At 42.9% G+C, this 24,956-nt stretch overlaps 1 protein-coding gene across 1 annotated transcript in view; it reads right to left on the bottom strand.

The window, feature by feature from the left end:
- Positions 1-24,956, bottom strand: part of LOC115109586 (protein O-mannosyl-transferase TMTC2-like) — a 184,209-nt gene that overhangs the window by 97,516 nt on the left and 61,737 nt on the right. The window contains exon 2 of the mRNA XM_029634653.2: positions 6,175-6,754. Within this exon, the coding sequence (XP_029490513.1) occupies positions 6,175-6,754 (580 nt within the window). The remainder of the gene's footprint in view (positions 1-6,174; positions 6,755-24,956) is intronic.

Here is a 24,956-nt window from a genome sequence, read left to right as displayed (position 1 = left end):
TGGCATGACTGCCATATTGCATCTCCATTCCAAAGCAGTTGTTTGGAAGTGTACTTTGCCAGACTGCCAAGAACCTTGCCCCCATACAGGCCGAGGTGGCGAGACACTATAGTGATGACACCATAGGCCTTGTTGATCTCTGCACCAGACAGGATGCTCTTGCCAACATACTTGGGGTCCAACATGTACGCTGCGGTGTGTATGGGCTTCAGGCAGAAGTCTTCACGCTTTTTGATGTATTTCAGAACTGCAGTTTCCTCTGCTTGGAGCAACAGTGAAGTGGGCAGGGCAGTATGGATTTCTTCTCTTACATCTGCAAGCAGAGTCTGAACATCAGACAGGATGGCATTGTCTCCCTCAATCCGTGCAATGGTTACTGCTATAGGTTTCAGGCTGCTTACCACTCTCTTCCAAAGTCATCCAGGAGGATCCTCTTGATGGGACTGTCCATAACTGCAGACTGTGATATGGTAATTTCTTGGAGACACACCTTCCCCTCCAGGAGACTGTCAAACATGATGACAACGCCACCCCAATGGGTGTTGCTGGGCAGCTTCAATGTGGTGCTCTTATTCTTCTCTCACTTTGCTTGGTGAGGTAGATTGCTGCTATAACGTGATGACCCTTCACATAGCTAACCATTTCCTTGGCTCTCTTGTAGAGTGTATCCATTGTTTTCAGTGCCATGATGTCCTTGAGGAGCAGATTCAATGCATGAGCAGCACAGCCAATGGGTGTGATTTGAGGGTAGGACTCCACTTTAGACCAAGCAGCCTTCATGTTCGCAGCATTGTCTGTCACCAGTGCAAATAACTTCTGTGGTCCAAGGTGATTGATGACTGCCTTCAGCTCATCTTTAATGTAGAGACCGGTGTGTCTGTTGTCCCTTGTGTCTGTGCTCTTGTAGAATACTGGTGGGGGCTGGAGATGTTGTAGTTAATTATTCCCTGCCCACGAACATTCGACCACCCATCAGAGATGATTGCAATACAGTCTGCTTTCTCTGTGATTTGCTTGACCTTCACGTGAACTCTGTTGAACTCTACATCCAGCAAATGAGTAGATAAAGAATTTCTGGTTGGAGGGGTGTATGCTGGGCGAAGAACATTCAGAAATCTCTCCCAATACACATTGCCTGTGGGCATCTGAGGTGAACCAATTGCATACACAGCTCGAGCAAGACGTTCATCAGCATTTCTCTGACTACGTTCCTCCATTGAGTCAAAAACACTTCTGATTCCAGGAGGACCATGAGCTGTTGCTATCATGGAGGACCATGAGCTGTTGCTATATAAAGATTAGAATTTTTTTTAAATAAAAAAATCAATACAATTCGATGTACAGATAAATAGTTAGGCAGTTAGATTAAACAACTCCTTTGTAAGAAAAATGTTTTAAAATGAAACATGTATGGAAACAGGTGAATTAACACTCCTTAGTTAGCAGTCTCAAGCAAGCTAAACCCCACATGGAGGCAAAAACTAGCTTGCAGAAATTGTTAACAAGTTAGAAATTATTTAAACACACTTCGCTGTAGACTACTATTTACTAGTTAACAAAAAAATTATGGGTGTCATATACAATATATTCACCCCACCCAGTACCCCACAACGGCCTGTTCTCACACTTAACGATGGGAAGTTCTTCGTCACAAAGCTTAACGGCTCAACTGTCATCACCTGATATAGCTCTGGGCCAGACTGTGAAGAAGTATATTTATTTATGTTGTGTCCATTCCACATCTTTACATATACACAGGCTGATAGGTTCGTAAGGCGGACATTGGCCTAATGACAGCGGCCTGTCCCATTCATACCAACAAAGTAGACATCTGAAATCAGGTTTCAACATTCATACAGATGACCTGGCGTCGTTATCAAAGAAAAAGACATAATGTAACCGTCCATACTGTAAACGCATGAGACCTGCCAGCCTTAATGACACTCAAGTGATGGGAGGGATCTGTCAACTTTCCCTGCTTGTTTCCTCTGTGCTGGGGTTCAAAGATATGCAGTGAGTCTGTGATACTGCACTAGAAATGAACACCAAATAAGCCCAACTTATTTCTAAAGCATTCTATCCTTTATTCCTTATTTCACCTGAAACAGCACAGGGAGAGAACACAGCGTCACAATGTTTGCTGTCCTATGTTGATCTAAATACAGACTTTTCCTTCCTTTCCCCCCCTCAGAGTAAATTATGTTGAGTGTTGAGCAGGTGCAGGTAGACCCCATGACTCCATCAGGGCCAATTCAAAGATGGCACTGCAGACAAAACATCCGTTACAAGCCTCTGATGTATTCAACTGATTTGACAGTAAAATGGGATCTACTTGTCATATGCATAGAATATGGCGCACAGGTGTTTTCCCAGACCATTCATCAACACCATGGCAAAGCATAAGATAATCCATAGGCTCTGGCCCATCCATGACAGCATTGTGCAAGTAGATCGGCCTGTATTGGCAGGGGAGGTGTGTTTGCGTGTTGGGTTTCTAATCAAATATTTAGAAGCTGTCAGATATGAAGTATCCTCTCCTGTAGCCCTCCTAGGACTGCGTTCTCCCGGCAATGCCACACCTGACACGCTATTAGCAGGCCTGTCTGCCTCAGTCAATGTATGGGCCATACTCCAGAGGACACCAAGGCTCAGTTAAGGCTTAAATCATGAGAGAGGCCCGTGTAGAGACGAAGACAGCAAGGGGCCTCGCTCACTTTTTCACACTATGATGAGCACTAAAATAGAAAGGATAGATTTTCTTACTTTCTCTCTCTTTCTCTATTTTTTGTCTCTGTCATTCCCTCTCCCCCGTCCCCACCAACTCTCCCCCTCCCAGAAATGTGCTTCGTACATCGTCTGTATGAGTCAGCATCCTGTGGTGCCATCGGCCCTTCTTGGATCCCTTTTGTCACATTTGTGCACATGTCTTGTTCAATTTGGCCTGATGTGCAGAGACTTGTGGAAGTCACATTGATTCGACAGCAGACGGTAAGCATTTGTGACAGGGCGCAGTAGAGGAAAAGGCTACTTGATGATGGCTTTGTGCTAAGAAAGAAACAAGGAAATTGTAAGACTAGGCTAGATTCTCATTCCTGTTTATCTTTGATTTGTGTAGGTATAAAGGCTTTACTTGGTGTATTTTTCTCTCCCTGTAATATTATTAGGGCTGTCAAATGTGTTATTTACAGTTAACGTCTGAGATTTGTAATGCCCTAAAAAAAAGTTCACACATTTCATCTCCATTTCTTCAACCAAAAGTTAACGTATCCGCACTGACCCTATTAAGCGCAGCACAAAACGTGCTCGGCTGTGCTGTGTGCTCTCAGTCTCAGCAACTATAGATAAAGGCTCCTAGTTAAAAAGGCTTCTGAAGTTTAATTATATACGCAACAATTATAATCTACATAATCACATGTCCTGTTGCTGCAGGATGATTATTATCCTGCTGTAGCAAACTGGCTTAAATTAATAGCTCAGACACACTGGTATGATTGTCAAATGTTTCTTCTGAACAGTGTCAGCAGCCAATCTCTTTTTTATTTTACCTTTATTTAACCAGGCAAGTCAGTTAAGAACACATTCTTATTTTCAATGACGGCCTGGGAACAGTGGGTTAACTGCCTGTTCAGGGGCAGAACGACAGATTTGTACCTTGCCAGCTCGGGGGTTTGAACTCGCAACCTTCCGGTTACTAGTCCAACGCTCTAACCACTAGGCTGCCCTGCCGCCCCTTTTGTGTATTGTATTCGGCGCATGTGACAAATAAAGTTTGATTTGACCTTGAAGTCGTCAGCCACTTGGCCTAGTTAAAATACTCCACACCAGAAGGTGGCAGTAACGTTGTTTTGCAATGCATTTCCATGTGTGTTGCTTATGGTCTATATTCCAATGTTGCATTTTGTAGAATGCCCTTGTTGATACTAGCCAGATGACCACACGTAGATAACTACCTAGCAAGATGATGAAGAAACAATTTAATTCACTCTCCATGATCCCATATTGCCAGTGCCAACCCATAGCAAAATGTTTAGCTAGCTAGTTAACATTCCCGTATTCGCTAGATATCACAACATAGCTAGCTACACTGCACTAACTCGGCAGCTAACGCAGGCAGCCGTTTCATGGAAACGAATCCATTGTGATTGAATTATAATGTCAATACTAGCGAGAGTGGTTAGCTAGCTTGGAGGAAGTATTTAATGTGGTGTGCAATGCGTCTGTGCACTTAGCTAGCTACCATCCCAAAGCCTACATTGCATATGAAGTGTGACTGGCTCATGACATTTAATGTACAGAGAAAATGCCCTCTTTTTTCCCTTTTTGTTGGCACCCCTATTGGCTCCCCCAAGTGTTGGTTCGTGCTCTCTGATTGGCTCAAAGTCAAGTTGTTGGCCACTGATAAGCATTACGAATTTACAAGTTGAAACGGCATGTCCGTCACTACCGGGTCGGCATGCAGTAAGCAGGTAGAACGACCTACCACTGTGATAAGTATCTGTCGGCAGTGAGATTCTCTGTGCGTTTCATGCTTCAGATCTTACATCTGTAGCAGCTCCTGTTGAGCGGTCTGTGGTGCTTAAACATCCACCATGCACGCAGCTTTGAGCAACAATAAAGCTAGCCGTCTAGTTATGCACAGTTTTGCACAGAAGTCGCTAGCAAATGCTAATGTTAGCTAGCTAGCTAACCAAACGAGAATGTTTACAATGCCATGGATGAATGCCTCTTGTTTAAAATAATTTCCCACAATGATTTTAAAATCGGAACAGGACATCCATTCATTTACATTTACATTACATTTAAGTCATTTAGCAGACGCTCTTATCCAGAGCGACTTACAAATTGGTGCGTTCACCTTAAGACATCCAGTGGAACAGCCACTTTACAATAGTGCATCTAAATATTTTAAGGGGGGTGAGAAGGATTACTTTATCCTATCCTAGGTATTCCTGAAAGAGGTGGGGTTTCAGGTGTCTCCGGAAGGTGGTGATTGACTCCGCTGTCCTGGCGTCGTGAGGGAGTTTGTTCCACCATTCAATTTAGCTACTGTTTTTGTTGTAGTTCACAGGTTAAAAGATTTAAGCAAATGATCCCAATTCTAGTAGTAGCAGCTTGGGATCAAGTTGAAGAACATGGATAAGTAGCCTGGGCTAAATCTAATAGCTGTATGATATTTTATATGATCTCCGACCTGTCTGATCTGTTATTTATGTAGTGTTTACTCCTATAACCAAAATATATTATACCTACAACCCAATGTGATGTTCTTTTAAAAGGAAACATCTTTAACTATGGTAAAATTTAAACAATATATTTGTTTCAATTAATCAAATTAATCGCACAGAAAACCATGTGATTAACTCAATAAAATGATTTAATCGTTTGACAAGCCCTAAGTGTTACACAAACACACGCTAAAAACACGTGATGAAGATTAATTCCAATGATAACGCCTTGCATGTAAACATACCACCTCATCATCATTATGTCACATTAAAGTATCAGTCATCTCAATAACATGCACTACATTATAGTGACAGAATGAACAAATCCTGAAACTGTGATCGTTTTAATTGTTTACTTATTACTAAAGTGAGATCTAATTGGTGTTTGGTAACAAATGGTGTCACAAGGGGAGTTAACGATGGATAATGATAATGACACTGTTCAAGGATAATGTAGGATTTGTACACAAGACGACAGACAGCAAGGCACCATGGGAATTCAAATTCAACTGACAAAAGTCCTTATCAGCTTCCCATGACCCCATTTCCATAATAATACGATTCCCTAACTCACGTCACTGCTCTGACAGTCACTTACGGATGTGTATCGTTGTGATTTGTATCCAAATACACAAACAGTATATAAGCTCCATGACTATGAATAAACAGAAGAAACTACTTTCCCTTTGCTTTTCTTCCCCACGTGTATATTTTCTTGCATTCAAAGGACAAAACAACAGCTCTTTCCGGATCACACAGCTGCACATACATGACAAAATGTTTCGCAAATTACATCCTAATGAAAAGCAAACATAACACAGGCATACTTCCACACAACAACACCCATGTGAATAGATGGGCTTTCCACTTTGCAGTTTGCCGGGGTTTTGCCAAAGGGAGAGAGAGAGAGGAGGAAATCAGATACATGGGAAAAAAACACACTGTTTACCTTGTAGAAGAGCATGATGACCTGACGCAACTTGAGCCGGTGGAACACACAGACGTCATAGAGTGCCGACACGGCCAATACAGTCACCCCCTGCTCTTTCCACAGCATGCTGCAGGCAGCACAACCCAGGCTGCCCAGGAGCCAGGCCCCCAGCCTGCAGGGCCCCGCAGGGCCCCCTCGCAGGTCGCAGTGACGCACGTAGCACAGCAGAGACAGCAGGAAGAAGAGGGCGGCGCCCACGTCGGCACGGCCTACCACGCCCGCCACCGCCTCTGTGTGGATGGGATGCGAGGCGAACAATAACCCAGCCAGGAGGCTCCACAGGCCCTCTCCTAGCAGCAAGCGGGCCAGCCAGGTGAAGAGGGCCGTGACGGCCCCATGGAGGCCCACGTTGACCAGGTGGTAGCCCCAGGGCTCCAGGCCACCAAGGGCATGGTTGAGGCGGAAGGAGAGGGTACACAGGGGCCGGTAGGACTTGTGGCTGCCGCTGTGGGTGAGCAGGGTGCCCCAGAAGTCATCGTAGAAGATGTTGATCCACGGAGTCTCTGGTAGCAGATCCTGGTTGGTTTTGATCGCACGGCTGTGGGCAGATGGAAAACAGAGGGGTTAGAAGATGAATGTGCAATGATCCTCATGCTTATGGATTACCTGATCAAGGGCAATGCCACCACAGCGCTTGGGACTGGCGTGTCAGTCAATTCAATCAATATGACACAGTATGTCTTCACTGTACCATCACATTCAGTAGAATTGCAAGGACTGAAAGAAATGCCTGGATTTCTTTCAAACTTAGCAGTGGTCATTTATCATGCCCCAAAGATAGGAGCCTTAGACAGAAATCAAATCACCTTGAAACCTGCTCATGCTTGACAGGGACACAACTCATCACAGAGAAGGCTGATGTACATGTAAAGATGTGTGATCCCCCCTCGGAGTGTGATACATTTCTGTATATAAGTACTGTAGCTTGAAACTTGCGTAAACCTTCTTTGAGAGTGGTATTGTGGCCTTCACCGACGTCAAGTCTCAGAATAAGCAAAGAGAGAGGAGTGCTCACCAAGGCTCGTACTGTGTGGACTCAGGGACTGCAGAGGCGCATGTACCACACCCTTGACCAAAAACAAATAAAGCAACAAAGAGAGAGAGAGAAGGGGGATGCCACGTTGGCATAAAGGAGCGTGGGGAGCCAGGGACCAAAGACGTGTCAATCACAGCTAGCCCTGTGTTTACCGACCGTTGAGTGCTGGGTATCTCACACACAGACACGCCACACTGTGTCAAGAGAGAGAGGCAAGGGAGGAAGGATGAACAAATATGTTTGTGGAAGGGATTTACAAAGCAGGAGGGACTAGAGAGAGCAAACTAGAGAGCAGTGTTAAGGCCATGCATAATAAGTGTTGAGGGGCCATGGACACTCATGGAGAGACCATGCTGTGCATGTACAGTAGCTACCCCACCACGGGGCAACCCTGGCCTGTGTACTGTACTGTCCCCCCCCCCATGGCTGGTGTCTGGGGTTGCGCCTGAGTGTTTGACCCTGACGGCCATACATCAGGCCTAAGCTGTGTGAGGTGTGAGGGTTGAAAGATGTGCAATTAGCACCCTACCGGAGCACACAATGTCCGCGTCTTTGTTACCTAGCTGTGAGGTGGCTCTGGCACTGACACAAGACCTTGAACCCAGTGTGTCTGGGAAGTAGGTGGGAGACCGGGGGAGGCAGGTGGAGCAGGCGGGGAGATGATGGCTATGTAATGAGCCTCCTTGGAGAGGAGGTGCATGATAACACAGAATGCCACCGCATAATTAAAAAGCCTGATGGATGGGACGTGTGATAACATACTGAGAACGACAGGTTGTAATGAGTCCCCACGGCAGGCACAATTAGCACACGCAATTAGACGTGGAGCGAGGAGAGGGAGAAAATAGGCACACACTGCACAACACACAATAACAGACTGAGATAAACAAGGAATTCAAAGAAATGCGCCAAGGCGGCAGATGAATCAAGGTGAATAATTTATCTATGGATCATTTTTTGGGGGAAACCTCTGCATTTTTGTAGCTCTTAAACCTAGAACTTTTACCCGGCATTGTCCTACATAGCCGCAAATAGCAACCATCTTGCCCTGCTTCTCAATATGGCTATGCCAGAAAGCAGATGAGGTTGTTGAAAAGGGGAAAGGTATGGAGATTGCAACCCACAACAAATAGCTAAATAAACTACCTCTGACAGGGCGAGGACAAATAGCCCTCCTTATGATAGATCTGGGGAGAAATTAATACAACCAACCTGGCCTATACGGAAGCTGAGAGGCAAAGATGATCATCCGGAGATATTTCTATGAAATGAAAATGCCTGACATGTCAGTGAGCAGATCATTGGGTTTCAGACCTGGTTTCAAAAAATCATTTCATATACAGTACATGACATGGGATTGATAGAGCTTGCCTGGTGCAATCGAACCAATAGAATAGTCACAAAAGTGCCAACCCCGCCCATCTGGCAAATGCTGAAAGTATGTGATAGATTTCTAATAGTATTTGAACCCAGGCCGGATGGGTTTCTCTGGACCTCCAGGCAGCTCACCGCTGACAGAGTAAGATCTCTCTTTGGTTCATGGCTCTGATATACAAGTTTATTTTCTCTAGCCCATTTGTCAAGTGAGCTCTTCACTCCAGCACAAGGCGCTCACATCAGAGGCATTATGGTTCAACTACAACTTTAATCCATTTGGAAGACAAGTGTGCCTTTTTTCCATTGTACATTGAAGTGGTGGCAGAAAGGACAGATACATTATATATTGTTTGAAACCTCACCAGCTCTGGCACCAAAATAAAATACCAAAACCCAATGCCAATCCTTCAAACCCACAGTCTCTGCGAAGCAGCCATGGATGCCTGAATCACAATGCATACATTGCATTCAGAAAGTATTCAGACCCCTTCACTTTTTCCACATTTTCCTCATCAATCTAAACACAATACCCCATAATGACTAAGCAAAACCAGGTCTTAAGAAATGTGTGTAAATGTATTAAAAATTAAAAATAAACAGAAATACATTATTTACATCCTGTTTCCATTGATTATCCTTGATGTTTCTCCAACTTGATTGGAGTCCACCTGTGGTAAATTCAATTGATTGGACATGATTTGCAAAGACACACACCTGTCTATATAAGGTCCCACAGTTGACAGTGCATGTCAGAGCAAAAACCAAGCCATGAGGTCAAAAGAAATTGTCCATAGAGCTCAGAGACAGGATTGTGTCGAGACACAGATCTGGGGAAGGGTACCAAAAATTTCTGCAGCATTCAAGGTCCCCAAGAACACAGTGGCCTCCATTCTTAAATGTAAGAAGTTTGGAACGACCAAGACTCTTCCTAGGGCTGGCCGCCCGGCCAAACTGAGCAATCGGGGGAGAAGGGTCTTGGTTAGGGAGATGAACAAGAACCCAATTGCTTCTCTGACAGAGCTCCAGATTTTCTCTGTGGAGATAGGAGAACCTTCCAGAAGGACAACAATCACTGCGGTACTCCACCAATCAGGCCTCTATGGTCGAGAGGCCAGATGGAAGCCACTCCTCAGTAAAAGGCACAAGACAACCACTTTGAGTTTGGCACCTAAAGGAGTCTCAGACCAGATTCTCTGGTCTGATGAAACCAAGAACTCTTTGGCCTGAATGGCAAGCATCACATCTGGAGGAAACCAGGCACCGCTCATCACCTGGCCAATTACTATCCCTACGGTGAAGCATGGTGGTGGCAGCTGTGGGGATGTTTTTTAGCGACAGGGACTGGGAGACTAGTCAGGATCGAGGGAAAGGTGAACGGAGCAAAGTGCAGGGACATCCTTGATGAAAACCTGCTCCAGAGTGCTCAGGACCTCAGACTGGGGTGAAGGTTCACCTTCCAACAGGACAACAGCACAAAGCTGGAGTAACTTCGGGACAAGTCTCTGAGTGTCCTAGAGTGGGACAGCCAGAGCCCGGACTTCAACCCAAACTAACATTTCTGGAGAGGCCTGAAAATAGCTGTGCAGAGACGTGTGCGGATTGATGAGGGATATTTTTTTCTTCCATTTTAGAATAAGGCTGTAAAGTAACAAAATATGGAAAAAGTTAAGGGGTCTGAGTACTTTCGAATGCACTGTATGTTCAGCTCTCCGATTGTCAGCTTCTTGAATGTCACGTCAGAGAGGCAGGCGAGCACCTACACCACTGCAGTTGACAGGCACTCTCAGGGGGAGAGGATGAAAGACTGTGGAAAGAGAGCGAGGGGAATAAGAGAAGGGGTCGTATAACCCACATCATCTTAACCACCGCTGTTCCAAGTGGATGTCTACAGAGGAATTACGACATTTGTATGATGACGAGTCTAATCATAGCCATTTTCTCAATGCAATCCAAGGCCATTCATTAATTAGTCCTGTTTAGCATGGTTGCGTGGGTCCTGATCACCGCAGCACATCCAGCCCCATTCAGCTCTGGTTAAAGGGCCTGCCGGTCCTGCCTGGCAGAGTGGAAGATTGGGTTTATGTGGCTGGGCCCGTCTTTCTGGGAAGCAGGCAGCAGCAGGACCTCTCTGTGCACTGCAAATCTTTTCCAGCCGTGAGTGCATTCCTTTGCCACCCGCACGCTTTCTGCGCCTGCCTGGCGACTCCCAGAGGACCGGCGGGATCATGTGACCGCTAACAAGCAAAACCCGAAAAAGCACCACCTCCCACTTCCTCACACCCCACCCAGGCTTCCACCTTTTCCCACCCAAGTTATGTCTGCTCCCCAATTTCTAGGATGAGTATTGTGTGACTCAATCGATCAGATATTTTTTCCCTCATCACTCCGGCTTGCCAAAATTTTTGCACCGATTCTGGTGCACTTTTTATGTACTAAGTATTTCAATGTTCACTTTTAACAGGAGGGTTCACCCAAAGCTCAAGAAAAGATAGGCCTACAGAGCAGGCTAGTCAGAAAAACATATAAACGATGCAAGGTCATAGAGGAAACATTAACAACTTTATGTAGGCCTAGTATGTAGATAACTTAATACACCAGGCAAGATGGTACTCATAGTGATTGTTGTGGTGGATCTAGACAAAACTTAAATGCAGCAGTGTTGACAGCAGCTCATGACTTCAAATGTTTTGAGGCCAGAGTAGTGCATTACTTCATCAAAACAAAGGCGTGTGATTCACCCAGAAAGGAAAACAAACTCAGTAAAGTGTCTGGTGCTTATATCAAAGCCGTGATTAAGAGCCAATCCATGCTTGATCCGAAAATAAGGTCGGAGGCGCCGTATTGATGGTGTGACGCAATTGCGGAGCCTCCGGAGGCAAGCAGAGGTCAAATTGAATTTCATAGGGCTTTGCCGTGCGCCTCTCAAATTTTGTAAAAATGCGGAGGGCTCTGTATAGCTCCGCATTGATTGGTTGACGGTACCGTAGGTGAGGGCAGGAAGTCCTGTAAAAACACTAACTCACTTCATTGACAACTTCCCTCACAAAAGCTCTGCGCTGCTCGGCAAAGTGCAAGAAGAATGAATGCCCTGACTTCTGCAGAGGCCGTATCACCGTAAATGTTGCAAGGTTAATGCAGACTTCGGATTGAGCAGCGCTTCTCAATGAAGAGGATCACTTTCCCTTCAAAAAGGCTCAACATTAAAAAGAGATAGCAACAGAAAACATGGATAACCTTTTTGCAAAGAAGTCTCAAAGTTATGGAGTTTGATCAGTGCTAGTTTGAAAACGCAATGGTTAAAAGCTCAATTGAAATGATACATGTATTTTCATTTTAATAGCAGTGCGTATGATTCATGCCACAATGAAATTGCAATGTATGGACCCCCAAAAATATTTTCAACGTACCGATTCCATGGCACATGGTTTATGAACTGATACACAACAATTTAATTTCAATTTAAATGATTATACAAAATTCTTGCATCCAATAGAATGTTAAATATATGGGGGATACAAACTTCCCAGCTCTGCAGATTTTGCTGTGTCATTAGATCATTTATTTTGGTGCTGTAGCTTCTTTTTGGTCACAGGTCCAGGAATGGCTGAAGAATTGCAACATTTACATGTAGCTAACTCTGCAGATAGCACTACTAGGTGATTTAAAAAGTCATCGTCAATCAATCTATAATATAATAACACTTTTAGCAAAACAATAATTCTTTCATTTACAATCTGTAAAAACTATCAGAATAGAAAGGTTCAGAACCTATGTGAAACATCACAGTTGAAAAATATAGAATTCCAATATGGATGGTGTTAAGCGATAGATGGGAGGGGTTGAATCGTGGGAATAAAAACAACAAGATAACTATTGTAAAATACACTGTCTGTAATATGTATACAGTATGAATAAGCTGAAAGTAGAAGCCTAAGTGTTGTTGTTCATTAGTTTACTCCAATTAGGGGAGGGGTGGCAGGGTTAGTGGAAAATAATAAAGGAAAATATATATATATATATATACAGTGCATTCGGAAAGTATTCAGACCCCTTGACTTTTTCCTAATTTTGTTACATTACAGCCTTATTCTACAATTGATTTAATATTTTTTTTTCCCTCATCAATCGTCACACAATAGGTCCTCTGTAGGTCCTCTCAAGCTCTGTCAGGTTGGATGGAGAGCATTGCTGCACAGCTATTTTCAGGTCTCTCCAGAGATGTTCGATCGGATTCAAGTCCAGGCTCTGGCTGGATCACTCAAGGACATTCAGAGACTTGACCCGAAGCCACTCCTGCATTGTTTTGGCTGAGTACTTAGGGTTGTTCTCCTGTTGGAAGGAGAACCTTCGCCCCAGTCTGAAGTTCTGAGCGCTCTGGAGCATGCTTTCATCGTGGCTCTCTCTCTGTACTTTGCTCTGTTAATATTTCCCTTGATCCTGATAAGTCTCCCAGTCCCTGTCGCTAAGAAACATCCCCAAAGCATGATGCTGCCACCACCATGCTTCACTGTAGGGATGGTGCCAGGTTTCCTCCAGACATGACGCTTGGCATTCAGGCCAAAGAACTACAATTTTGGTTTCATCAGACCACAGAAGCTTGTTTCTCATGGTCTGAGAGTCCTTTAGGTGCCTTTTGGCAAATTTCAAGCGGCTGTCATGTGCCTTTTACTGAGGAGTGGCTTCCCTCTGGCGACTCTACCATTAAGGCCTGATTGGTGGAGTGCTGCAGAGGTGGTTGTCCTTCTGCAAGGTTCTCCCATTTCCACATTGGAACTCTGGAGCTCTGTCAGAGTGACCATCGGGTTCCTGGTCACCTCCCTGACCAAGGTCCTTCTCCCCTGAATGCGCATACAATTCCTTTGACCTCATTGCTTGGTTTTAGCTCTGCCAACTGTTGGACCACAGATAGACAAGTGTGTGCCTTTCCAAATCATGTCCAATCAATTGAATTTACAACAGGTGGACAACAATCAAGTTCAATAATTATCAATGGAAACAGGAGGCACCTGAGCTCAATTACGATTCTCATAGCAAAGGGTCTGTATACTTATGTAAATAAGGTATTTCTGTTTTATCAAAATATGGAAAAGGGGAAGGGGTCTGAATACTTTCCAGATGCACTGTGTGTGTATATACATATATATATATAGTAACAGTCAAACGTTTGGACACAACTACTCATTCCAGGGTTTTTATTTATTTTTACTATTTTCTACATTGTAGAATAATAGTGAAGACATCAAAACTATGAAATAACACATATGGAATCATGTAGTAACCAAAAAAGTGTTAAACAAATCAAAATATATATGATTCTTCAAAGTAGCCACAATTTGCATTGATGACAGCTTTGCACACTCATGGCATTCTCTGAACATGCTTCTTGGAAGCCATTTCAGTTAATTTGTGGAATTTCTTTCCTTCTTGATGCATTTGAGCCAATCAGTTGTGTTGTGACAAGGTAGACGTGGTATACAGAAGATAGTCCTATTTGGTAAAAGACCAAGTACAAATTACGGCAAGAACAGCTCAAATAAGGAAGGCAGTTCGCTACTGATTCATTCCAAACCACTCATTGTTGAATTTGGGATTTCCAACTTCTTATGTAATGTTTATGTCCAATGGCCAATAAGCACCGTTATGTTTTATCTGTCATTTATCTTCATATGACAAGGATTGAAAAGGGTTTGCCAGTAGATTACCGACTTGATTCATTTATATATTTTTTTACCTTTATTTAACCAGGTAGGCCAGTTGAGAACAAGTTCTCATTTACAACTGCGACCTGGCCAAGATAGAGCAAAGCAGTGTGACACAAATAACACAGAGTTACACATGGAATAAACAAACCTACAGTCAATAACACAATAAAAAGTATATATACAGTGTGTACAAATGTAGTAAGATTAGGGAGGTAAGGCAGTAAATAGGCTATAGTGGCAAAATAATTTAAATTGAGCAATTAAACACTGGAGTGATAGATGTGCAGAAGATGAATGTGCAAGTAGAGATACTGGGATGCAAAGGAGAGAGAGAACTGGAAGGAAAGGCAGCCAAAGTAGGTGTTGGCTTTGGGGATGACCAGTGAAATATACCTGCTCGAGCGCGTGCTTTGGGTGGGTGCTGCTATGGTGACCAGTGAGCTGAGATAAGATGGGCTTTACCTAGCAAAGATGACCTGGAGCCAGTGTGTGTGTCGACGAATACGAAGCGAGGGCCAGTCAACAGGGGCATAGAGGTCGCAGTGTAGCACTGTGATAGACTACATCCAATTTGCTGAGTAGAGTATTGGAGGCTATTTTGTAAATGACATCGCCAAAGTCAAGGATCGATAGGATAGTCAGTTTTACGAAGGTATGTTTGTCAGCATGAGTGAAGGATGCTTTGTTGCAAAATAGGAAGCTGATTCTAGATTTCATTTTAGATTGGGGATGCTTAATGTGAGTCTGGAAGGAGAGTTTACAGTCTAACCAGACACCTATGTATTTGTAGTTATCATTATCTAAATCAGAACCGTCCAGAGTAGTGATGCTAGATGGGCAGGCGGGTGTGGGCAGCGATCAGTTGAAAGCATGCATTTAGTTTTACTTGCATTTAAGAGCAGTTGAAGGCCACGGAAGGAGTGTTGTATGGCATTGAAGCTCGTCTGGAGGTTAGTAGTCACAGTGTCCAAAGAAGGGCCAGAAGTATACAGAATGATGTCGTCTGCGTAGAGGTGGATCAGAGAATCACCAGCAGCACGAGCGACATCATTGATGTATACAGAGAAAAGAGTCGGTCCGAGAATTGAACCCTGTGACACCCCCATAGAGACTGCCAGAGGTCCGGATAACAGGCCCTCCGATTTGACACACTGAACTCTATCTGAGAAGTAGTTGGTGAACCAGGCAAGGCAGTCATTTGAGAAACCAAGACGGTTGAGTCTGTCGATAAGAATGTGGTGATTGAGAGTCGAAAGCCTTGGCCAGGTCGACGAATACGTCTGCACTGTATAGTCTTTTATCGATGGCGGTTATGATATCGTTTAGGACCTTGAGCATGACTGAGGTGCACCCATGACCAGCTCGGAAACCAGATTGCATAGCGGAGAAGGTACGGTGGGATTCAAAATGGTCGGTGATCTGTTTGTTAACTTGGCTTTAGAAGATGTTAGAAAGGCAGGGTAGGACAGATATAGGTCTGTAACCTTTTGGGTCTAGAGTGTCTCCCCCTTTGAAGAGGGGGATGACCGTTGCAGCTTTCCAATCTTTAGGGATCTCAGATTATATGAAAGAGAGGTTGAACAGGCTAGTAATAGGGGTTACAACAATTGCGGTGGATCATTTTAGAAAGAGAGGGTCCAGATTGTCTAGCCCAGCTGATTAAAAGGGATCCAGATTTTGCAGCTCTTTCAGAACATCAGCTATCTGGATTTGGGTGAAGGAGAATTGGGAGAGAAATGGAGAAGTTACTGTGGGGGGTGCAGAGCTGTTGACCAGGTTAGGGATAGCCAGGTGGAAAGCATGGCCAGCCGTAGAAAAATTATTATTGAAATTCTCGATTATCGTAGATTTATCGGTGGTGACAGTGTTTCCTAGCCTCAGTGCAGTGGGAGGCTGGGAGGAGGTGCTCTTATTCTCCATGGACTTTCATGACGATGTTGACATCATACTTTCAAAACATCAGTCCAATCAAAGCTACTGTAGATATAATGTGATTTCACATCATTTTAACTATGGCCAATGACCTTGAGCCTTCTTGAATGGGCACTTCTAATGTAAATCTATGGCAGCACCCAAGGGGCTTGAACTTTCTAGCTCTCCCTGTAGATTTTGCGGTGACGTAGTGTCCCCATGAGTGACAGAACACTGCGCCAATCACGGCGCAACTAGAGAACATTACTAACCCCTACGCTCTGTATTTTCCGCTGGCTGCCCCACCACCACAGAAATCACTGAGCTAGTCTGAAACACCTGCATTTTGGAGATTAACGGTACCATTAACTATTTGGAATGGGATGATGAATCAGATGAATCAGAGAGCAGAAGCCAGATACGAGTACAGATACCTTCCAAAGACTGCAGAAGAAACTGGCAGAATAATGACTATGCTAATTCTGTCAGTGTGGTTCCTTCCTTCCGCCAATAAAATACAACTGAGATGAAATGGAGAGTTTCACATAAAAACAGTTGCACTCACACATCCTCTTTGACAGGAATATGTAAGATTTAAAGAACGTAAAGTTGACAAGCAAACATTTTGAAAAACGTTTAAACAGCCTACTTACTTTTATCATACAGCATGCTATCAGGGAGAATTTTAGAGAGGGAGAGCAATGACTGTAAAAAGTGGTCTTCTCAGAACAATACACAATCGTTTCCACGTTATGCCAGCATGTAAAACAAGGGGAAACTGCACTGGCAGTTGGGAAAGGTGATGTCGTCTCTGCCAAGACTGTGTCATCACCCTGCTTTAATATCTGAAAGGAGCACAGCCGTATCTTGCAAATTCCTACTGAGGCCTTTGTGTTCTCCTCTCAGGTTTTCCACCATCTCCTTTGTGTAATGTTTCTTTCCATTGGCATGCTAACAGGTCAACAATAGAACAGTATAAAACCTTAATGCCTCTCATGGTGCCATTTTGAATGATTTCTCAAGGTTGGCAATCTGACTCTTTCATTTTTAGCTCAAGTGCTTATGAGGACTGCTTCTGTTTGTAAAATCATGACAATACATGCTGTATCTGTTAAGGAAGTGTAACAAACATTTGTATCTTTCTTATGCCAGAACACCACAGATCATGAATACTACTGTAAAAGTCATCTTTATGATTGACTTTTACTCTCACTCATGGAAGAAAGGGTGTCTTATCAATTGTAGTACTATATTCTTTTGAATTTCAACATACTCAAAACCCCCCAAAATATAATTTGAATACATTATTATAAATTATTAATATAAGTAAGAGATTATAATAAAAAAGCTCAGTCAGTCACAGAAGTAATTTGCCTAAAGAGAGAAAAAAACATAGTCCTTTGTGTCATCGTTACAAATCAGGTATTAGAGAAACACTATTAATGGGACATGTCTGGATAAGAATGTGCCAAACGTACCAAAACATGATCAAGTCTCAGTACTATTGCATACTCATACAGAAGTATGCCTGCTCTGAGTAAATGCTGATTTGCTTCAATTCATATTCATACAAAAATTATATTAGATATCTTTGTCAACAGACACCTTGATCACAAACAATGGTTCCTGAGTTATCACTACAATTCATGTCTGCACCACCCAGCTAAACATCAATTATTATATATATTTTTAAATTCTATATGACCTGCTGGTGGCCAATTACAATACGTCAGCCATTTTGCTAATTGAGTTTAGTAGGCCTATAAGTAGCCTGGTCTCAGATCTGTGCTGTCAGTTTGTGTAGTTTTGACAATGGCGTGACAATTCATAGGAGTTGGCAAGACTGGGACCACAAGAGAACTGGGACCACAAGCTATACAGTCAGTGGAGGAGAGAGTTTAGAGTTTAGTGACCCGCCAGTCAGCCAGGACAAACAGGGAAAGTAATTGTGATTTGTTTCAGGAAACTAGGCGTATGTCGCATGTCACTACGTCACAGGAGAGGCAGTTGAAAGTAAACTTAGGCAGAAATGCCTTCTGGAACATGTGAACTTTCATGTGCCATAACAACAAACATGTACGCCATCTGTAAATACGAATAAAATTGTTAAATTACGAGCCTAGATGGTTTAGCCACGGGAAAAGTTGGGAACCTTCCCATGATTGGCTGAGATAATGGATGGGCTGGACATGCCGAGAGATGAGTTCGGGTTGGTCTGCCATGTAGCAGGCTTCTGTCTATAAGATAAGCTGGTCAGTATGGCTCGCTTCGAGACAAGCAACACTGAAGCTTGCATGAGAGCACCAGCAGTTCCGGACGACTGTGTGATCATGCTCCCCATATATGATGTGAGCAAGACCTTTAACCTTTTCACACGTGCGTTCCAAATATCTCTAACAGTCGCCCCCAGCGTGAGTTGTTTCATGCACGTGATGTCAGAAAGAACTCACTGTTCCAAAATGTGATTATTACACAACAGGACAGTTAACACGCACTGCCTGCTAATTATCTATAGGCTATGTTTCAAATTGTCAATTTAAAACTATTTTCGAACAAGTTGTATTTTCTAACAACAGTTTAAATTGAGGTGTTTTCCGCCTCCTCATTAATTCACATAGAAGTAGCCCATTTCAGAGACAATTTATGTTAGAGGCTTTACTGAGCTGGATAAACTTCTCTATTTGAGGAGAGCCCACCGTACTTCACTCATGTTTGCGCAGATCAGGTATTCATTTATTTGCGCAGTCTTGCAAGAATTGGAACATTTTCTTGCTGGCGCTCGCTTTGCGTTCCTTCTTGTTTTCCTTACAAATAATAACTTTGGACAGTAAGTTCCTTATTTTCTGTATATCGTGATGTCGTTTCTACTATGGGCGCATACAGTATGTATGTACAGTGGGGCAAAAAAGTATTTAGTCAGCCACCGATTGAGCAATTTCTCCCACTTAAAAAGATGAGAGAGGCCTGTAAATTTCATCATAGGTACACTTCAATTATGACAGACAAAATGAGAAAAAAAATCCAGAAAATCACATTGTAGGATTTTTAATGAATGCTCTCTCCACTGGCTTCCAGTTGAAGCTCGCATCCGCTACAAGACCATGGTGCTTGCCTACGGAGCTGTGAGGGGAACGGCACCTCAGTACCTCCAGGCTCTGATCAGGCCCTACACCCAAACAAGGGCACTGCGTTCATCCACCTCTGGCCTGCTCGCCTCCCTACCACTGAGGAAGTACAGTTCCCGCTCAGCCCAGTCAAAACTGTTCGCTGCTCTGGCCTCCCAATGGTGGAACAAACTCCCTCACGACGCCAGGACAGCGGAGTCAATCACCACCTTCCAGAGACACCTGAAACCCCACCTCTTTAAGGAATACCTAGGATAGGATAAAGTAATCCTTCTCCCCCCTTAAAAGACTTAGATGCACTATTGTAAAGTGGCTGTTCCACTGGATGTCATAAGGTGAAAGCACCAATTTGTAAGTCGCGTCTGCTAAATGACTTAAATGTAAAATGTAATGTAAATGAAAATAAGTATTTGGTCACCTAAAAACAAGAAAGATTTCTGGCTCTCACAGACCTGTAACTTCTTCTTTAAGAGGCTCCTCTGTCCTCCACTCGTTACCTGTATTAATGGCACCTGTTTGAACTTGTTATCAGTATAAAAGACACCTGTCCACAACTTCAAACAGTCACACTCCAAACTCCACTACAAACATAAGCAATTTTCTGTAATTGGCTCGCCATTAACTTGTAAATAATTATCTTGTTGTCAGTTTATTTTCCTGTAATATTGAAGACAAATAAGCTGAAGGGAAGATGTTGTCAGCTATATGATATGGTCATTATTTGAACTGGCTAGCAAGTTAACTTAACATTAGCTAACTAGCTAACAAGGTAGAAACAAACCAAAACATTGTTTAGAAAGTTGTTTTTAGTTGCCTGGTTTGCTAGATTAACATTTACTAAATCAATTTTTAAAAGGGTGGGTTTATTGGTGGTAAAATAATTCAATTATGCTATTTTGGGCAGCCTGTCATTTTTGTGTTTATACTTTTTCATAACGACAATGACAAGTTTGATGTCAGACTGTCACGCCCTGACCATAGAGAGCCTTTTTATTCTCTATGTTGGTTAGGTCGGGGTGTGACTAGGGTGGGTAATCTAGGTTGTTTTATTTCTATGTTGGCCTGGTATGGTTCCCAATCAAAGGCAGCTGTTTAGCGTTGTCTCTGATTGGGGATCATATTTAGGCAGCCATTTCCCCACTAGGTTTGTGGGATCTTGTTTATGTGTAGTTGCCTATGAGCACTCCATAGCTTCATGTGTCATTTGCTCTTTATTGTTTTTTGTGCGGTTCACTTCAAATAGAATATGTCGAAACGATTTCACACTGCACTTTGGTCCGAATGTTATTACGACGATCGTGACACAGACGACAACAGAATGTTCATGATGTCACTGCGACAACTTCGATAGACGTAGTATAAACCAGTCTTTAGTCTTGAAATATTTGGCTGTTTTGTACATGGCTTCACATGTGAATCCTTAAAGAGATGGGTGGTGCTAATTCTTAAGAGGTTGTGAACGATGCTGAATGGGTGTAGACAAAGAAGAACTCTCCAGTAGGTTTACCAAAACATTCAAGAGCCATTTTCTCAAAAGTGAGATTACAAGTTTCTCAACTTTCAAAGCATAATTACTTTCCCATTGTTCCTCAACTGTAGTGTATGACATACCATTTTCTAGAGTCTACTTCTATCCAATGTAAAAATTGGTCGGTCACAATTGTGGTGTAGATCATTGTAGCCAGTACACGAACACCGTAGTCACTGAAAATCCCCATTTGTCAGGGATGAATAGTTCCTCCACTCTGTTTGACATGTATGATAAGTGAGATTATAATAGAAGCCTCAGACAATATCAGCTTTGAGGAATGTGAGTGTTATACAAGATTGGATCACTTGTTTAAAAGCATCTGTTGTTTGTTAAGTCATAGGTGGAAATAGTATTACTAGCTAACCTATTTGATTGCTATGCACATGAAAACCTACTTGCATTTGACATAAATTACTAAAATGCAGGTAAAAGAAGAAAGACAGATTTTGTATACAATATCTTCCCACAAAAAACTCTTCAGATCTGACTGGCATTTCCTTGTTGGTTCGAGAGCAGAATGATTGACACAAGCCCAGCCCAGGCACTTTCATTAAAATATTTAATTGTCCTACGAACTACACAAATTAAGTGTTGGGTGTTACGCATCTCTCCTTCGACAAGGATAAATTACTCCTGTGCAATCCCACATTAAAAGTTGTTAATGGAGGAGTAGATACTGGGGGTTTAAGATGCAGGTGACACTGGGTCAAAGTCAATAAGAGGAGTGCTCAACCTCCTCTAGGGGTTTGCTTTTATATAAAAATGTATATGCTCATATTATTTTTTATATGACCTTTATTTTACTAGGCAAGTCAGTTAAGAACAGATTATTATTTCAATGACAGCCTAGGAACAGTGGGTTAACTGCCTGTTCAGGGGTAGAACGACAGATTTGTACCTTGTCAAGTCAGGGGTTTGAACTTGCAACCTTGCGGTTACTAGTCCAACACTCTAACCACTAGGCTATCCTTACCCTCATTATACAGTAATTTGTCTTTTATTTGCATAAATGACTCATTAAATTTCCCCTATGAGGGACAATAAAGTTGTTTCGGATTGAATATAATAGAATTCCATAGTCTGAGGTCAAGAAAACTGAAGGATGAACAATTATAATTAGAAACCTCCAAAACTATTTTAGCATATTAGCATTTTCTAACACAGCAGAATGAGTCCATCCCTGCGAGGGGTTATTTGCAGTGCTCCGTCAGTACAAACGCAAAGGCTCACTCCATTTCACGCCACAGTAGATAAGCAAACAGTGGGACACTGTGACAGATCATGGAGCGGAGCTGGGCAGTGATGAAGTACTGTTTTAGCTCAATGGACGACACCGCCTGCTCCCTAGCATCCTGATCAGTCCTTTGTACTAGACTGGGATGGTCCTATTGGGGTGTGCTCTGCATACTGATCACCATGGAGAAATGAGCACCGGGCAGCCCTGGTTAGGCAGCTATGCATGGTGGAAGGTTGCTTTGGGCGAGGTGTTTGTTGCATCATTAGCTGTACTGTAACAGAGCAGAGCCACAGCAGGGCTGTGATTAATAGGGCTGTCGGAGTGCCCCTCCCACTCAGACGGAACCATGTCTGGGCTGCACTGCCCAGGATTAGACAGAGTAATAAAAGGCAATTTTCCGCACTCAGCACTGTTTAGTCAAACAGGAGCCACGGATGGAGGTAAATGCTCTGCAAGAAATTAAACTTCTTACAGATGGAAATATTGCCTTTCATAACTGCATAGCATAGTTTGGCATCCTCTAAAGGTCATGAAGACCCTCGTAGTGCATAGTAGCAGTTCCTCTGCAAAATGAGAGTTATAGCTAAAACACGTTTTCTTCCATTGAGCCAAGTTAGGGCGTTCTTCAGTACAAAAATCCCTTTTCTGCAGTGCCTCTTTCCAAGGCTAACTTTCAAGTTGTATGTAGGTTATAGCATTGCCTAGCCAATCTCAGCCAGGTGTGAGAGCCAATTACAAACCTGCCTGTGCAGAGCAGGCTGTGTGATATACACTCTGATTATTACATCCCATAAACCTGTCAACAAGCTCCTGACTCCTGGGTAGACAGCAGAGGGCTGCCGTGACAACACCACGCCATGCACTTTCTATCCATCTCTCTCACTTTCTCTCTACCTCCATCTTTCTCTGCTCCTTTTCCTCTACCACCCTCTCCCGCTAGCACCCAATCTTCCCTCCCCTTCTCCTCTGTCTTTGGTTAACCCCTACTGTGTAAGGGGTTAACAGATTCATACATGGAAAAACAGATAAATCAAAAGGAAGCTTGTTTTTAATATTTTTTTTCTCCACAAAAGGGCATCTATCTGGGTGGCTGGTCTCAGACAATCCCATAGGTGAAGAATCGGGATACAGAGGTTCTGGGCTGGCATTGTAACACGTGGTCTGTGGTTGTGAGGCCGGTTGGACGTACTGCCAAATTCTCTAAATCAACATTGAAGGTGGCTTATGGTAGAGAAATTAACATTACATTCTCTGGCAACAGCTCTGGCGGACATTCCAGCAGTCATCATGCCAATTGTACACTCCTTCAAAACTTGAGACATCTGTGGCATTGTGTTGTGTGACAAAACTGCACATTTTAGAGTGGCCTTTTATTGTCCTCAGCACAAGGTGCACCTGTGTAATGATCATGCTGTTTAATCAGCTTCTTGATACTCCACACCTGTCAGGTGGATGGATTATCTTGGCAAAGGAGAAATGCTCACTAACAGGGATGTAAACAAATTGTTGCACATAATTTGATATAAGCTTTTTGTGCATATGGAACATTTCTGAGATCTTTTACAGATACTCATGAAACACGGGACACACACTTCACATGTTGCGTTTATATTTTTGATCAGTTTATATATAAACAAAAGTGTAACCCCTTTGTTTTGGCACTAAACTAAACTTCCATATATGATGTGCCTTCAGAAAGTATCCCCTTTACATTTTGTGTTACAGCCTGAATAAAACATGTATTCAATTTAGATTTTGTGTCAATGATGTACACACAATACCCCATAATGTCAAAGTGGAATTTTTTGTTTGTGGAAATGTTGTTTATCAATAATAATACAAATAAACCAAAATGTCTTGAGTCAATAAGTATTCAACCCCTTTGTTACGTCAAGCCTAAATAAGTTCAGGAGTTACAATGTGCTTAACAAATCACATAATAATTTGCATGGACTCATTCCGTGTTCAATAATAGTGGTTAACATGATTTTTTAATGACTAACCCATCTCTGTACACCGAACATATAATTATCTGTAAGATCCCTCAATCGAGCAGGGAGGTTTTTCAATGCCTCCCAAAAAAATGGCACCTATTGGTAGATGTGTAAAAAGAAAGAGCAGACGCTGAATATCCCTTTAACCATGATGACGTTATTAATTACACTTTGGATGGTGTATCAATACACCAAGTCATTATGAAGACACAGGCATCCTCCCTTAACTCTGTTGCCAGAGAGGCAGGAAATTGCTCAGGGAATTCACCATGAAGCCGATGGTGATTTTAAAACAAGAGTTTAATTGTGATATGAGAAAACTAAGGCTGGATCAACAAAATTGTAGTTACTCCACACTACTAACCTTAAATGACAGAGTGAAAAGAAGGAAGCCAGCACAGAAAACAAATATTCCAAAACATGCATCCTGTTTGCAACAAGGCACTAAAGTAATGCTGCAACAAATGTGGCAAGGAAATTTACTTTTTGCGCTGAATACAAATAATTATGTCACTTGAGTACCCCTTTTCATATTTTCAAGCATGGTTGTGGCATCATCAAGTCACTTGGCTCTGTCATAACCTCACATGGTCTCTCCTATCATTGCTATGCAGACGACACACAATTAATCTTCTCCTTTCCCCCTTCTGATGACCAGGTGGCGAATCGCATCTCTGCATGTCTGGCAGACATATCAGTGTGGATGACGGATCACCACCTCAAGCTGAACCTCGGCAAGACGGAGCTGCTCTTCCTCCCGGGGAAGGACTGCCCGTTCCATGATCTCGCCATCACGGTTGACAACTCCATTGTGTCCTCCCCCCAGA

This window comes from Oncorhynchus nerka, linkage group LG25, assembly GCF_034236695.1.
Source record: "Oncorhynchus nerka isolate Pitt River linkage group LG25, Oner_Uvic_2.0, whole genome shotgun sequence".
NCBI lineage: Eukaryota > Metazoa > Chordata > Actinopteri > Salmoniformes > Salmonidae > Oncorhynchus > Oncorhynchus nerka.
This window is presented reverse-complemented; position numbering and strand designations above follow the sequence as displayed.